The 12,234-nt window shown below is 47.0% G+C and overlaps 1 protein-coding gene across 1 annotated transcript in view; it reads right to left on the bottom strand.

Moving 5' to 3' along the window:
- LOC103180422 (collagen alpha-1(I) chain-like) overlaps nt 1–12,234 on the bottom strand; it is a 46,577-nt gene that overhangs the window by 13,047 nt on the left and 21,296 nt on the right. The window contains exons 12-36 of the mRNA XM_007896255.2: nt 12,005–12,058; nt 11,303–11,347; nt 10,813–10,866; nt 10,359–10,403; nt 9,952–10,005; nt 8,945–8,989; nt 7,849–7,902; nt 7,594–7,638; nt 6,736–6,789; nt 6,105–6,149; nt 5,823–5,880; nt 5,601–5,707; nt 5,314–5,367; nt 4,705–4,758; nt 4,415–4,459; nt 4,261–4,314; nt 3,558–3,602; nt 3,329–3,382; nt 2,888–2,941; nt 2,567–2,620; nt 2,207–2,260; nt 1,927–1,980; nt 1,559–1,603; nt 720–764; nt 248–355 (exon numbers count right to left, since the gene is read on the bottom strand). Coding sequence (XP_007894446.2) covers nt 248–355; nt 720–764; nt 1,559–1,603; nt 1,927–1,980; nt 2,207–2,260; nt 2,567–2,620; nt 2,888–2,941; nt 3,329–3,382; nt 3,558–3,602; nt 4,261–4,314; nt 4,415–4,459; nt 4,705–4,758; nt 5,314–5,367; nt 5,601–5,707; nt 5,823–5,880; nt 6,105–6,149; nt 6,736–6,789; nt 7,594–7,638; nt 7,849–7,902; nt 8,945–8,989; nt 9,952–10,005; nt 10,359–10,403; nt 10,813–10,866; nt 11,303–11,347; nt 12,005–12,058 — 1,380 coding nt within the window. The remainder of the gene's footprint in view (nt 1–247; nt 356–719; nt 765–1,558; nt 1,604–1,926; nt 1,981–2,206; nt 2,261–2,566; nt 2,621–2,887; nt 2,942–3,328; nt 3,383–3,557; nt 3,603–4,260; nt 4,315–4,414; nt 4,460–4,704; nt 4,759–5,313; nt 5,368–5,600; nt 5,708–5,822; nt 5,881–6,104; nt 6,150–6,735; nt 6,790–7,593; nt 7,639–7,848; nt 7,903–8,944; nt 8,990–9,951; nt 10,006–10,358; nt 10,404–10,812; nt 10,867–11,302; nt 11,348–12,004; nt 12,059–12,234) is intronic.

The following is a 12,234-nucleotide window of genomic DNA, read 5'->3' as shown; positions in this document are numbered from 1 at the left end:
TTCTAATGAGGGAATGAGATAAATATTTGATACGGAGAAATATAAAAGGGCGTGTGTGCGCTTGTGTGCGGGGTGGGGGGGGGGGGGGGGGGAAAGAGGGCTGAAGAATGGGACTAAATGGATTGTCAGCACAGGAATCATGGGCCAGACAGTCATTCGGGGCTGTACATTTATAGGGTTGTATAGATTGATTTATTGATTTGATTTCCTTTATCCTTGTCTCTGACAGCAATAACCTGCTGCTTACTGGGTATCCACGAAGTCCGGGCGGTCCGACTGGCCCAGGGGGACCTTGGCTAGCAGGAGATCCAACTTTCCCTGCATGGCCTTCAGATCCAGGGCTTCCAATCAACCCCTGAGAAGAGGACAGGTCATCATCAACACCAAATTCTCTTCATCATTAGACACTGAATTTTACCATTGTTGACAACACAATATCAATTTGATCCACAGAAATCTTCTTCTTTTATAAACAAACAAATATATCTATGTGTGGTGGGAGGAAATTTGCCATTATTATTATTATCCTTGCATTTAATATAGCGCCTGTATTCATACATCCCAGCAACATCTACAAATCCCTTTCTAGATCTATTGCATGCATGTGCAATTCCACTATAACAGTCCAACATTATTCCTTAAACGCCAAGTGAATTACACTAAGTATTTCTTCCATGCAGACTGCTCAAACCTAAGAAGAATTAAAACAAAAAACTTACAGGTAATCCTTCAAGTCCTTTCTGACCTGGGTCCCCTCTTCTGCCCTGCAAATACAAGACGGTTTGAAAGTTGAACATGGAACGCCCAGAGCGAAGCATCACATCACGTGCTTTTTTGGTTTCTTCAAAATAAATCGCGCCCTGGACAGGTCATTTGAGGCAATCGTACCGTTATGCTGATGTGTGCGGCTCAGAAAGGTGCAGCTCAAAGCTTTTGCGTCCAAGATTTACTACAGAGGAGATTTCCATTCATTGGGTTATATCAGTTGAGTTCGAGAGCTATTAGTGGTCAGATGGCAAGTTCACTTGCAACTACACCACCCAACAACAGTCCAGCCCACTAATGGGTGTTTATGGTCCTTTCGATCAGGACTTTGTTCCCTACATATTAACCTCCTAGTTTTTTGAGCAGGGGCAAGACATTGAGGGAGTGGGATCTTAGGCAAGAATATGGTGATGTGTGGCCTACAATGTGTCTCATTACCACTCCTCCATTGAAGTAGAGACCACAATTTCTGCCCAGTGGAGCGTCGCTGTCACACAAGCCTCTGTCACAGTGAGACGCTCACCAGCCGCTCATCCGCCTGAACCCGATGGGATCAGCACGTAGTCCACCCCTTGTCCACCCCCCACCTTTTCCGGAGGTTGAAGTTATAATGTTGATACTTGCATCCCAAATGATCCCAACACTGGTTAATCAGGCAGGAGGCAAGAACTCGGAAAGACACAAGACTCAAGTGAGAGAACATTTCATTGGTGCCTCTCAGTACCTCCATCCATGAGAACCTGCGTGCAATAACACACAGTGGTAACATTGGGATAAGGAATTGTAGACAGACCTGAAGTCCAGAAGGTCCCCTCTCACCAGGCACACCCTTGGGACCCTGCAACACACAATCACACTGAGGTTCCATAGGTTTAAATAGGCATCTGTTGAGTTTGTTTTTTNCCTTCCTGTTCTTATGCAATTAATTTATTTAAACCAATGAACTTTTCACCAAGTTGTTCCAAAGCGATGTACATAATCAGACACCATCTAAAACAATAATAACCACCATCTTTTATGCATACAGCGCCCTTCACATGGGTTAGATTCTCGGAGTTACAGTTAATAAAATAACAACAACAATCTTGTGTTTATAAAGCGCCCCCTCACCCAGGACAGTGTCCCAGAGCACTTGAAAGAACACACATCAGGGCTTCTTACTTTCAAACCTGGATTTCCTGATGGTCCCCGCACTCCCCTTTTCCCCACTTCTCCCTGAAAAAAGTAATTAAAAATTGAACGAAAATAAGTACGTTGCAAATTTCTTATCCCGTGTCTGTACGTTTATCGGATTGTTGCTACTGTTCCTTTGCTTCAACTACAGGCAAAAAAAACCAAACAGTTGAACGCCAAGTTACTTCAAAAGGTCTCGACAGGAAATATAAATATACGGCACTCTACAAAGCATTACACTTTAAGAGATAAAATAGGGACAAATTACCTTCTCTCCCCTTGTTCCTGGTCTGCCTCGTTCACCTAAAGGCCCCGGAAATCCCTGTGACAAATAAACAAAGCACTGAAATGCCACTTTAATGGTAGTTATAATACGGCTGATGGAGACCGACAGAGCACATGTAACGAGAGTGCCCTAATCAGGCACGTGATAAGGCGTTAGATCAAACGTAAGCATTACTGAACATTTCTATGTAACGGAGAAGGGGGCAGGGGGGCATTTTGCCTCATCACTTATACCTGTCGGCGAGTCCAGATTTTGCAGTGTTTAACGGTGTGATTGGTCTTTTAAACAACTGTAATTGCGACTAATTTACACGAGCAAGAGCGGGATTTGCTCAGCACTTACATACATGCCCACAGATCCTTGTGGTCCAGAGGGGCCGGGTTTGCCAGTGGAGCCCTGGAATATGAGGAGGATGCACGTTACACAGTAAACTTTACGGATTTATCAAAGTTAAATGCCGAGGCCCTGAGAATCCACCAAGTCATTGACCTGCAATGAGTTCCACACTCTCTCTCCGTAAAGAAATTCCCATTTAGATAAAAAGGGAGGACAGAGGAGGAAAAGGGAGGGAAGAAGAGAGAAATAGAGGAGAGTGTCTAAGGTGCCCAAATGCTGGTGGGAAAAGTGCAACACTCCAGCATTGATATTTGTTCCTAAACGTACCCTTTCACCAGTTTGCCCAGGAATGCCATCTTGTCCTGAATGCCCTCGAGGCCCCTGTTATTAAAAGCAAAAAGACATGCATTGGTTTTATGTACAATTTATTTCCTCTCGGGCAATGAATGGATAACACAGAATACTGCTATGGGTTTGCCAGGGTGGGTGGTTGAGGCCAGGACACTGGGACTCATTTAGAAAGCAACGTGATGCTGGCGTGGACCTTTACCGTGACACAGATGGAACCTGGGTTAAACATCTCATCAGAAAGATGGCATCCCTGATACTGCAACCCTCTCCCAGCCTCTGTATTGGAGTCAGCCCCAAAGTCCTACAACCTTCGGACTCACAATGGAAAACACTTAGGGTTGCCTGGTCAAGGAACCCCAATTAGCCTGACACAAAATAATGAGGGCTAATAGGATTGCTAACGGTGTGTTTCCCTACCAGAGGTCCTGGTGGTCCATCCATTCCTTGATCACCCCGCAATCCTCTGTAACCCTGCGGACACGAGAGAAAAATAATCAGGGAGCGTTAAACATTTAACCGACCACACATCACGCGAGGAATGGACTGAGTTTATAACAGGCTCGGACAGTCGGCACTTTGGCCGAAGGCACATTAGAGAGATTAGGATCAGGTTAGAAACGAAAAGACAATAGTGACAAACACTTACTTGTGGCCCTTTCTGTCCAGAGTCACCGGCAATGCCATTCGCACCCTACAAAACGATACAGACTCTTGTAATTCTTACAGTGGGATTCTACATGCAGCATTGTAAACCTCCTCCCCACTCCCTCCCTCCGTCCCTCCCTCCCTCAAACACAATGCTACACAGGACGCAAGCTCCAATCATCTGTATATTTGGAGACCGTGGAGCTGTTTTCTGGAAGTGAAACTGAAGTCACTGCCAGCGTCACTGTGACTGCAGTGAACTCATTTAGTAATAATAACAACAATAAATAATCCTCGCATTTGATACAGCGGCTTATCACATCATCGAGACTTCTCAAAGCGCCTCACAGGATATATTGTAAAACGTGGTTTGACTTAAACAGCCACAGAGTGAGAGACCAATTTTGTTTGGGGGGGGACTGTTGGTCAGGACACCTGTTGAGAGAAACTCCCTTCTCTTTTCAAATAGCGCCGCAGGATTTTTAATGTCCATCAGGACAGGCAGATGGGGCCTCGGGTTTCACGCCTCAGCCGAAGTTCTCGCAGTCTTGCACAACAGCAAAGACACATCCATCTGACACGCATGTGCTCGAGGGGTCAGTGGAAAACCTTTCACAAGCCAGAACAAACGTTGCAGCGAATAATCGAGACATAAAATGAACGGAAAATGGTTGTAATCTGTATTGAAAGTACAGAATGGGAACCTGTGTACCAGGCTTTCCTTCAGCTCCCCGGATCCCTCGTTGGCCTTTTAATCCCTGCGGGAGATCAAAATATTTTGTGAATCATCCGTTCGCTCAACGAAGGACAATGAGCTTTAAGTGCAAGCCATGTAAAAGCAAATACGTCCACACTTACTCGTGGTCCCGGCTGTCCGACCAGGCCACTCTGACCACTACGCCCCTGGGGGGGACAAAATAAAATCACATCGATGCAACGTTACACGGGTCCGTTCGCAACACAACGGTCCAACAAGAAGTGGGGTGGTTTGGTAGAGACCTACAAGGGAACATTCTACAGCAGTAGATTGACAGACGGCAAATTTGCCCTTACGTAGCAGTTTTTTGTATCATAAAAAGAACAAAAATAAGCGAAAGAGTCTGAAAGAGTTATCTTAAACATGGCCAAGGCTTATAATAATGACAAACCCTGTATCCTCTTATCCCTCGAATTCCTTTGGGACCACCAGGTCCTCTGTTTCCCTGTAAAGGACAAGTTTAAGAAAGACAGAAACAAACAAGTTAGTTGGATATTGTTACATATCAAAACATGTCACACCACTTCCCAGTAATTATAATTACGCTGCTGTGCGCAATTGGCTGCCGTGTTTTGCCCACAAAACACACAGTTACTACATTTTACAGTGTATCCTGTGAAGTGCTTTGAGACATCTCCACAACGTAATAAGGCCCTCTATCAAATGCAAAGATTATTCTTATTATTATTACTGTTATGTGTAGTGACTGTGTATTTTTGTGGCCAAATGTACCGCAGACAGCCAAGAGGTGAATGACCAATTTAACTAGAGCCATTAATTGACCAGGAGAACGGGAGAAACTCCCTTCATTTTTCAAATAGCGTTGAGTGGGGGGAATCTTTAACGTCTGCCCAAACAGGGGGACAGTTTAACATCTCATCTGAAGGACAGCCATTTGTACAATGCGCAACCCCCACCCCAAATGCACCGGAGTATCAGCTTGGACCACAATCTCATCATCCCACAGCCTTATGGTGACTCGTGCCCTGATCACACTGACCTTGTGTCCTACAAGTCCTTTCTCTCCCTGCAGACCCATCACTCCATCTTCACCCTGAAAGATTACGCACAGATTATTGGGGTGGGGTAAAGATACTGAGTGCAGACCATGAATCATCTGCTACCTTCTGATCTGGGTGCCTTTAGTTATCAGAGCATTGTCAAAGACCCTCTCCCAAACCCCCCTCCCCTCTCTTCCTCCCACCCTTTATGCCCATTAAATAAATGAATGAAGTTGTAACCAGCATTCACTTCCACATCCAGGCTTCAACTCCGTGCCCTACTCACTTGAGATCCCCGAGCCCGACCTGCCCCTTGTGGCCTGCAATTCCGGGGAACCCAGGTGGTCCTCTCGGTCCTGATGGTCCGCTTTCCCCAAACGCACCAGGAGGCCCCTGCACAAAATGACATTGAAGAGAATAATATGAATAACCTGAAACATCTTGACCTCGTTTCAAAAGATCCACGCGAGTAAAGAAGCAACGAGCGGTTAATGAGAAGCCTTCACACGCACTTGAGTTCCTTTGTCTCCGAGGTTCCCTTGTTCACCATCTGTGGCTCTTTTCCCCTGTTAAAGTTGTCAGAGAGCTGTTATTAGGAACCTCAATGTCAACAGATCAACAGAAATGTGCACCCCTCCTAACTCCCTCACCTAAACCCCTCGGTTCTCTTTTCCCTTGTGTATGCATCAAGTTTCCTTTTAATTAGTCTTAGCCATTAATATTTTACAATTGCCATTTTTCTCCCCGAGATGATAAAATGCGGGACGTAGAGGTTCAAAGGCAGACTTACTGGGTCACCTGGGGGCCCTCTGGCTCCTGCCATCCCGATTAATCCCTGATTGACCAAAGGAATGAAATGTTAGTGTTAATAACAATAATTATAATAATAACAACAATAATCCTTGCATTTGATACAGCGCCTTATCGCGTCTTCGAGACGTCTCAAAGCGCGTCACTGTAAAGTGAATTGACTGCGTATTTTGAGGAAGAAACTCCGTGTTTGACAGCGTCCATAATGTTGAAAAGTCTCCAAGCGCTTCAAAAGGAAGTGTAAGAGACTGTGTATTTATTGGCGAACACGGGAGCCAATTTGCGCGCACAAAGTGAATGATCCATGTGGCCAGGACACCAGGAGAAACTCCCTTCTCTTTCTTTTTGATGTCTACCCGAGAAAGCACAGATAGACCTTGTTTTAACATCTGGGGAGTGGGGGGGGGGGTTGTGGCACTGCATTGTCGACATTAACCCCCCACCCCACCCTCCAGCCCTGCACTGGAGCTCAGAGTCCCCACGTGGGGTCTTGAACCCATTAAGAATTCAAGGTAAGGTTTTGCATCGTTATATGTCATACGTGTCCACGGGCAATCAAACATTTGGTAAGAGAGACAGTTGCATCTTAAATGGTTTATGGACAGATTTACCATCGGGCCTTCAAGTCCAGGCTCCCCTATTGGTCCAGGTGATCCTTCTTCACCCTGAAAATAACAGTGAATACCTCTTACTCGTGCTGCTAATCACGGACACTCGCTTTCAATATTATCCCTTACACAGAAATGGGGAGCGATGTTGACCCCACTGAGGCCAATTGTAATAGCCCCCACCCCTCCCAAGTGCTAACCAGGATGGGATCAACGCCATCCTACAGGTGACATGAGTCCCCCCCACTCCCACTCCACCTCCCGCCGCCTCCGTTCAGCTGACTCCGGCCTCCTGCTGTCCCTCGTCCCCTCCACTCCGACCATCAGCAGGCCGTGCTTTCAGCCGCTAGGCCCCCAAACTTTGGAACTCTCTTCCTCAATCCCTCCGTCTTGCCCCCTCCTTCCCCATTTTCAGATTCCTCCTGAAGACCTTCCCCCTCAAACGGGTTGATGGTCACTTCCTCCCTCCCCCGCTGCTCAACCACAGGCTCCGCTCTAAGACACTGCCCCACATGAAGGTTGCTATATAAACACAAGGCGGTGTTGCTGTTGTGATGCCTTCCTGGCTAAAACCATTCTTAAATTCCAGCTCACCTTATCCTGCGAGCCTTGCAAGATCATGGAAAATTCTCAAACACACTCTTAATTTGAAAACTGGATTTTTCTCCCTCAGTTCTTGGCAGGAATTGGCTTCCAAATTAAGGCTGACTTCACGAATGTTCCCATTGATCTGTGCGACTTTAAGAGATTTTATGGCAAAGCGGTATTTGGCTTTGGCTTTGCCAGGCTAATTAAGACTAGGTGGAATTCCAGGCCTCTTGTCTCCTGAGTGTTCAAGAAAGTCTCAGAGTCATGACTTACACTCATCCCGTTTGGACCAGGGAAGCCATCTAATCCAGGTCGACCCTTTACGTCGAAGGAAAAGAAAAAGAAACGGTTTGAGATGCGATGTCGTCACTTGTGCCGCCAAGGACCAAAGTAAGAGAGGCCGAAAGGAACATTCTAAAATAAAAGGCGCTAGGTGAATAATTAAACAACAATACGTTTCCAAATTCAGGAAAACCTTTCCGATTGTGAAACTTATTTATTTAGCTGTCCCCCGAGAACATTTCTTACCCTGTGACCCCTCAGTCCTGGCAATCCTCGTCTTCCGTCAACTCCTTGTGGGCCCTGAGACCAAAAAACACACACTTACTCCGTATGTATTCTGATCGCTTTCACCAGGGAATCCCCTCAAAAGACCGAGATAAAATTACACCTCAGAAGAAGATCTCAGCTGAGCTTTGTTATGATTGCCGGAACTGTACCACTCTTTTATCTTTCTCGATCCAGTCTGTGCCCATTTACAAATCAATCAGAAGCACCACAGATCGTTTCTAGGGGCTCTTATTGATGTCATAATAATAATAATGATAATAATACTAATAATAATCCTTGCATTTGATAGAGTGCCTTATCACGTTCTGGAGTCATCTCAAAGCGCTTTAACATCATTGCTTTAACAGATGGACCTGGGTCTACAAAGTGTCTGGATTATTAAACGCTATGAACTGAATAACGGAACATCAAGTCTACAAACGTCTCCTGGGTTATGTTAGTCCATCTGGACAGCGTGGCTCTGAGCCAGGAGAGAAAACAGGACAACATTTTACGATGACTTCATTCCATTTTACGACGATAATAAACGTAAATGTAAGCAGGTTGAATTTTTACGCGGTTACAACTCGTTCTATTTTAAATTTACAAGCGGTTCAGCACAAAGCAATTTTTACATTGATGCAGCGCCTCTCACCTCGGGAGGACACCTCATGAGTGCGTGACACTGCCAAGCTGGAGTGTGTGTGTGGGGAGGGGGTGTGGGGGGGAGGGGGTGTGGGGGGTGATGGTGCGGAGGAACTGAGCGGGATGGGGAGGGGGAGAAGTGACCGAGAGCGTGGTAAAGAAGTAGGTGCACCTCGAGACGGCTCTTCAACAAGGGTGGGCGGGTGGGGGGGGAGAGGGGCTGAGTCGGAATGGACTCTGGGATGGAGTTCTCGAGAGCAAGTGCAGGATGGCTGATTTGGGCGGGAGGGCCGGGTGACATGACGAAGCCCGGTGCCCGCTGAGCAAAGGGAGCAGTTAGGCCAGTGGTGGCAGAGGTTGGGTGGGGCGAGACCTTGAAGGGGTTTGACAATTGGGAACGAAGGAACACAAGGGAGAAACTGGACTGTACCTGAGGGCCTCGCGGACCAAGTAAACCCGGGGATCCAATTTCCCCCTGTGAGGAAACAGAAGAACAGCCATGATCACCTCTCCCCCCCACCACACAGTGCAATCTGTTCACTGTGAGCAGCCAGTCTAGCGAGGGCAAGCATGCTGCAACTCTGGTCATTGCCTGTGGTCAGGCCACACAGGACGAGAGGTGTGATGTGATAATTACCGCATTCATAAGGCCTTTCATAATAATAATAATCATCATCCTTAGCATTTGATGTAGCCCCTGATCACATTGTCGAGACGTCCTAACGCGCTTCACAGAACATATTGTGAAGCGGGATTGATGGTGTGTTTTGTGGGCGAAACGCAGCAGCTAATGGTGACAGCAACAACAACAACTCTTTCCCTGCATTTGGTACATCGGCATCCTGGCTCCGGGATATGGATTAACTCTGATTTTCTATTGAACCCTCACACTGTCGCCGGTGCTGACCATCGCCTCGTTCGAGCATCGTGATCGACTACATCCAAAGCCCTGGTACGCTCTCTCCCTCAAGCCCTCCGCCTCCCTCCCTCCCTCCCTCCCCACCTTCAAATCCCACCTAAAGACCTTTCTTTTTTGACGAGCACGAGAGATGGAAATGACAGGGAATTTGTTGCCTCGCTCTGGGGCTGGCCAGGTAGAGCATTGCAGCGAGCAGTCAGGCACGAGAATCCCAAACGTCCCTCGGTTTCCCTCCCTTCTCCCCGCCTGCCACGCATCAAATACCAGATGGCGCCATTTGTGCTGAAGAATGAAATCCGCGCAGGGGATCCCAACCTCGAAGGCGGCTCCACCCGTCACTCGACCAACAGCGGCCAACGATGGTGGAGCGGAGGGGACGAGGGACAAAGAGGAGTGCGGAGGCAGCGGGTGTTGGAGGTCGGTGTTGGGCGGGAAGGTGGGGGTAAGCAGGTCGGAGAGGTGCCGGGGTACAAGGGATTTGAATATGAGTGAGAGGGTCTAATGAAATGCGAGCAAACCTCAGTGCCATTGACCCCTGGCACTCCCCTGGGTCCCGGAGGTCCTGCGTCACCCTAAGGGCAACATAAAAAAAGAATGTTTAAGTTGTCAGGAAGTGACAGATCAGAAATAAATATTCCCTCATTCCCCATCCATGGCCCCGAGATGTTCCCCGGTTGGTGTGAAGGGGCGCTGTATTATAAATGCAACTTGTTGCTGTTAATCTTGTTAACCAGGTTAATAACAACTCTTGCATTTGGCCCTGCGGCCACTCCCTCAAAACAACTCGAAGCACTGCACAGAGCTTTCCCTGTGAAGTGACTGTGTATTGTGTAAGCAAACGTGGCAGCCAGCGAGAGGTGTGAGGGGGAGGGTAAAACCCACTGCATGCTTTATTTACTCTCTAGTTGCGTAGAAACAGACGTACCTCAGGCCCGGCCAGACCTGGTGGTCCTATTATCCCGCGGTCTCCCTGCAAAATACATTTCCACAAAAATTCAATGCATCAGGAGCTCAATAAAGATTATTGGCACAGAAGTATATTGGTGCGAGGCCATTTTGCTGGCTCTCCAAACTCCTTTAAAAGACAAACCTGGATGTGAGCTTCTCAGGATGTGCATGACATTAACAAGCGAACACGGTACGTTGGCTTTACCCAACATCCCATTTGCCTTCAGCGCTTTCCTGAAGAGGGATGACTTTAAGTTAGTTAACTTGAAAGTTAACTTGAAACCAGTGCGGGGAGGGGAGGGGGTTGGGTGTTCTGGAAGGATGAGATTGGATGGGTGGAAAGGTCCTTCTTCATCCAAATCAATCTTGTGATTTTCCGAAACCTTTCAAACATTAGGGAAAATGTAAATCACTGACGTGCTGATACTTACTGCTGGGCCTCTGTGTCCCTGTAAACCTGGTCCCCCTTTCAATCCCTTTATGCCCTGAAACAAACAAATCACATTGTATTTAATGAGAACCGAGAGCACGGACCGAACACACCAACTTTGGGCTCCCAGAATGGAGTCGGTCATAGAAATCGCGATTATTTGTTGGAATGGTACTAACTGGACTGCAAACACACACACACACACACAAAATCAATCCCACCTCCTCTCCCCCCCAGCACCCCCCAACACACACACACGCGCACACAACGATCCAATACTCGCTTCCCTTTCCCTGGTGGAAAAAATAATTCTTGCAATCGATATAGTGCCTTATCGCGAGGTCGAGCAGTCTCAGAGCGCTTCACGGGAACGTACTGTGCTGCAAAGTAATGTGGCCGCGTGTGTTTTGCGGGCAAAAGGCACGTTTGTAAAGCACTGATCATTCCGAGCGTTGGAGCTAAAAAAAAATAAAAACAAATCCGATACTTACAGGAGCCCCAACTGAGCCAGGAAGTCCGAATACACCTCTGGCGCCCTGGCACACAACAGCGCAAATTAGTAACTGCAACAAGTGCAACCGTGCAATAGCGCTGCAGGTGTGGAGTTTCTCTGCATAAAGCGGTCAATGCGGAGCACGTCAGGTTGGTGTTTAATACACGTTAAAACAATTAACAAACAGCAGCTTCGACGTCTACCGGGATACACAGGGGAAAGGGAGAGCTTTATACACAGGGTGACCAAAAAAGTCGTGATACCATTACAATGTCTAACGAGTCTCAAAGAAATTATGATAATCATGATTAAACTGAATGATATCAAATGGAACGTTTTGGTCATTTCTGTAAGCATATTTCTGATGTTTGCATTGCAACAGAGATATTGGAATCACACGCTTGCACCCGCACTGCATTTTAGTGCAAATTACATTGCCCGGCTGACAACTCTCCCTCCGATGCTCCACAGTACGTTGCACTGCACATTTCTGAACATCAGAGACCGGTCAAGGGTTGACCGTGTTGACGTTAGGGACGGGTAAAAGATTAAATGAAAATGTCGCACCGAGGCACATTTTGGTTTAATAAAGTATTTGGCTACTCAGGGCTGTTCCTTTTTTTTTTTTTTTTAAACTGTGCGTTCTCACCCTCTCAATCGTTCTGCTTCATAGCAACAATCCACCCGGGACAAAAAATACCTTCTCTCCTTTCTGTCCTTTGTCCCCGAGCTCTCCCGGCAGTCCACAGAAACCCTGCAAGGTAAAGCATCCGTTAGCACATGGAGCGACCTGCACCAACACTCACACGTCACCTCACCACACCAACAACAATAATATAATATTAATAATAATATTAATGCTTGCATTTGACACGGCGCCTTATCACGTCTCAAAGCGCTTCGCAGGGTATACCGTCAAGTGGATTGACA

This window comes from Callorhinchus milii, unplaced genomic scaffold, assembly GCF_018977255.1.
Source record: "Callorhinchus milii isolate IMCB2004 unplaced genomic scaffold, IMCB_Cmil_1.0 Scaffold8, whole genome shotgun sequence".
NCBI lineage: Eukaryota > Metazoa > Chordata > Chondrichthyes > Chimaeriformes > Callorhinchidae > Callorhinchus > Callorhinchus milii.
Note: the sequence above shows the minus strand (reverse complement) of the source record. Positions and strands in the feature narration are given on the sequence as shown.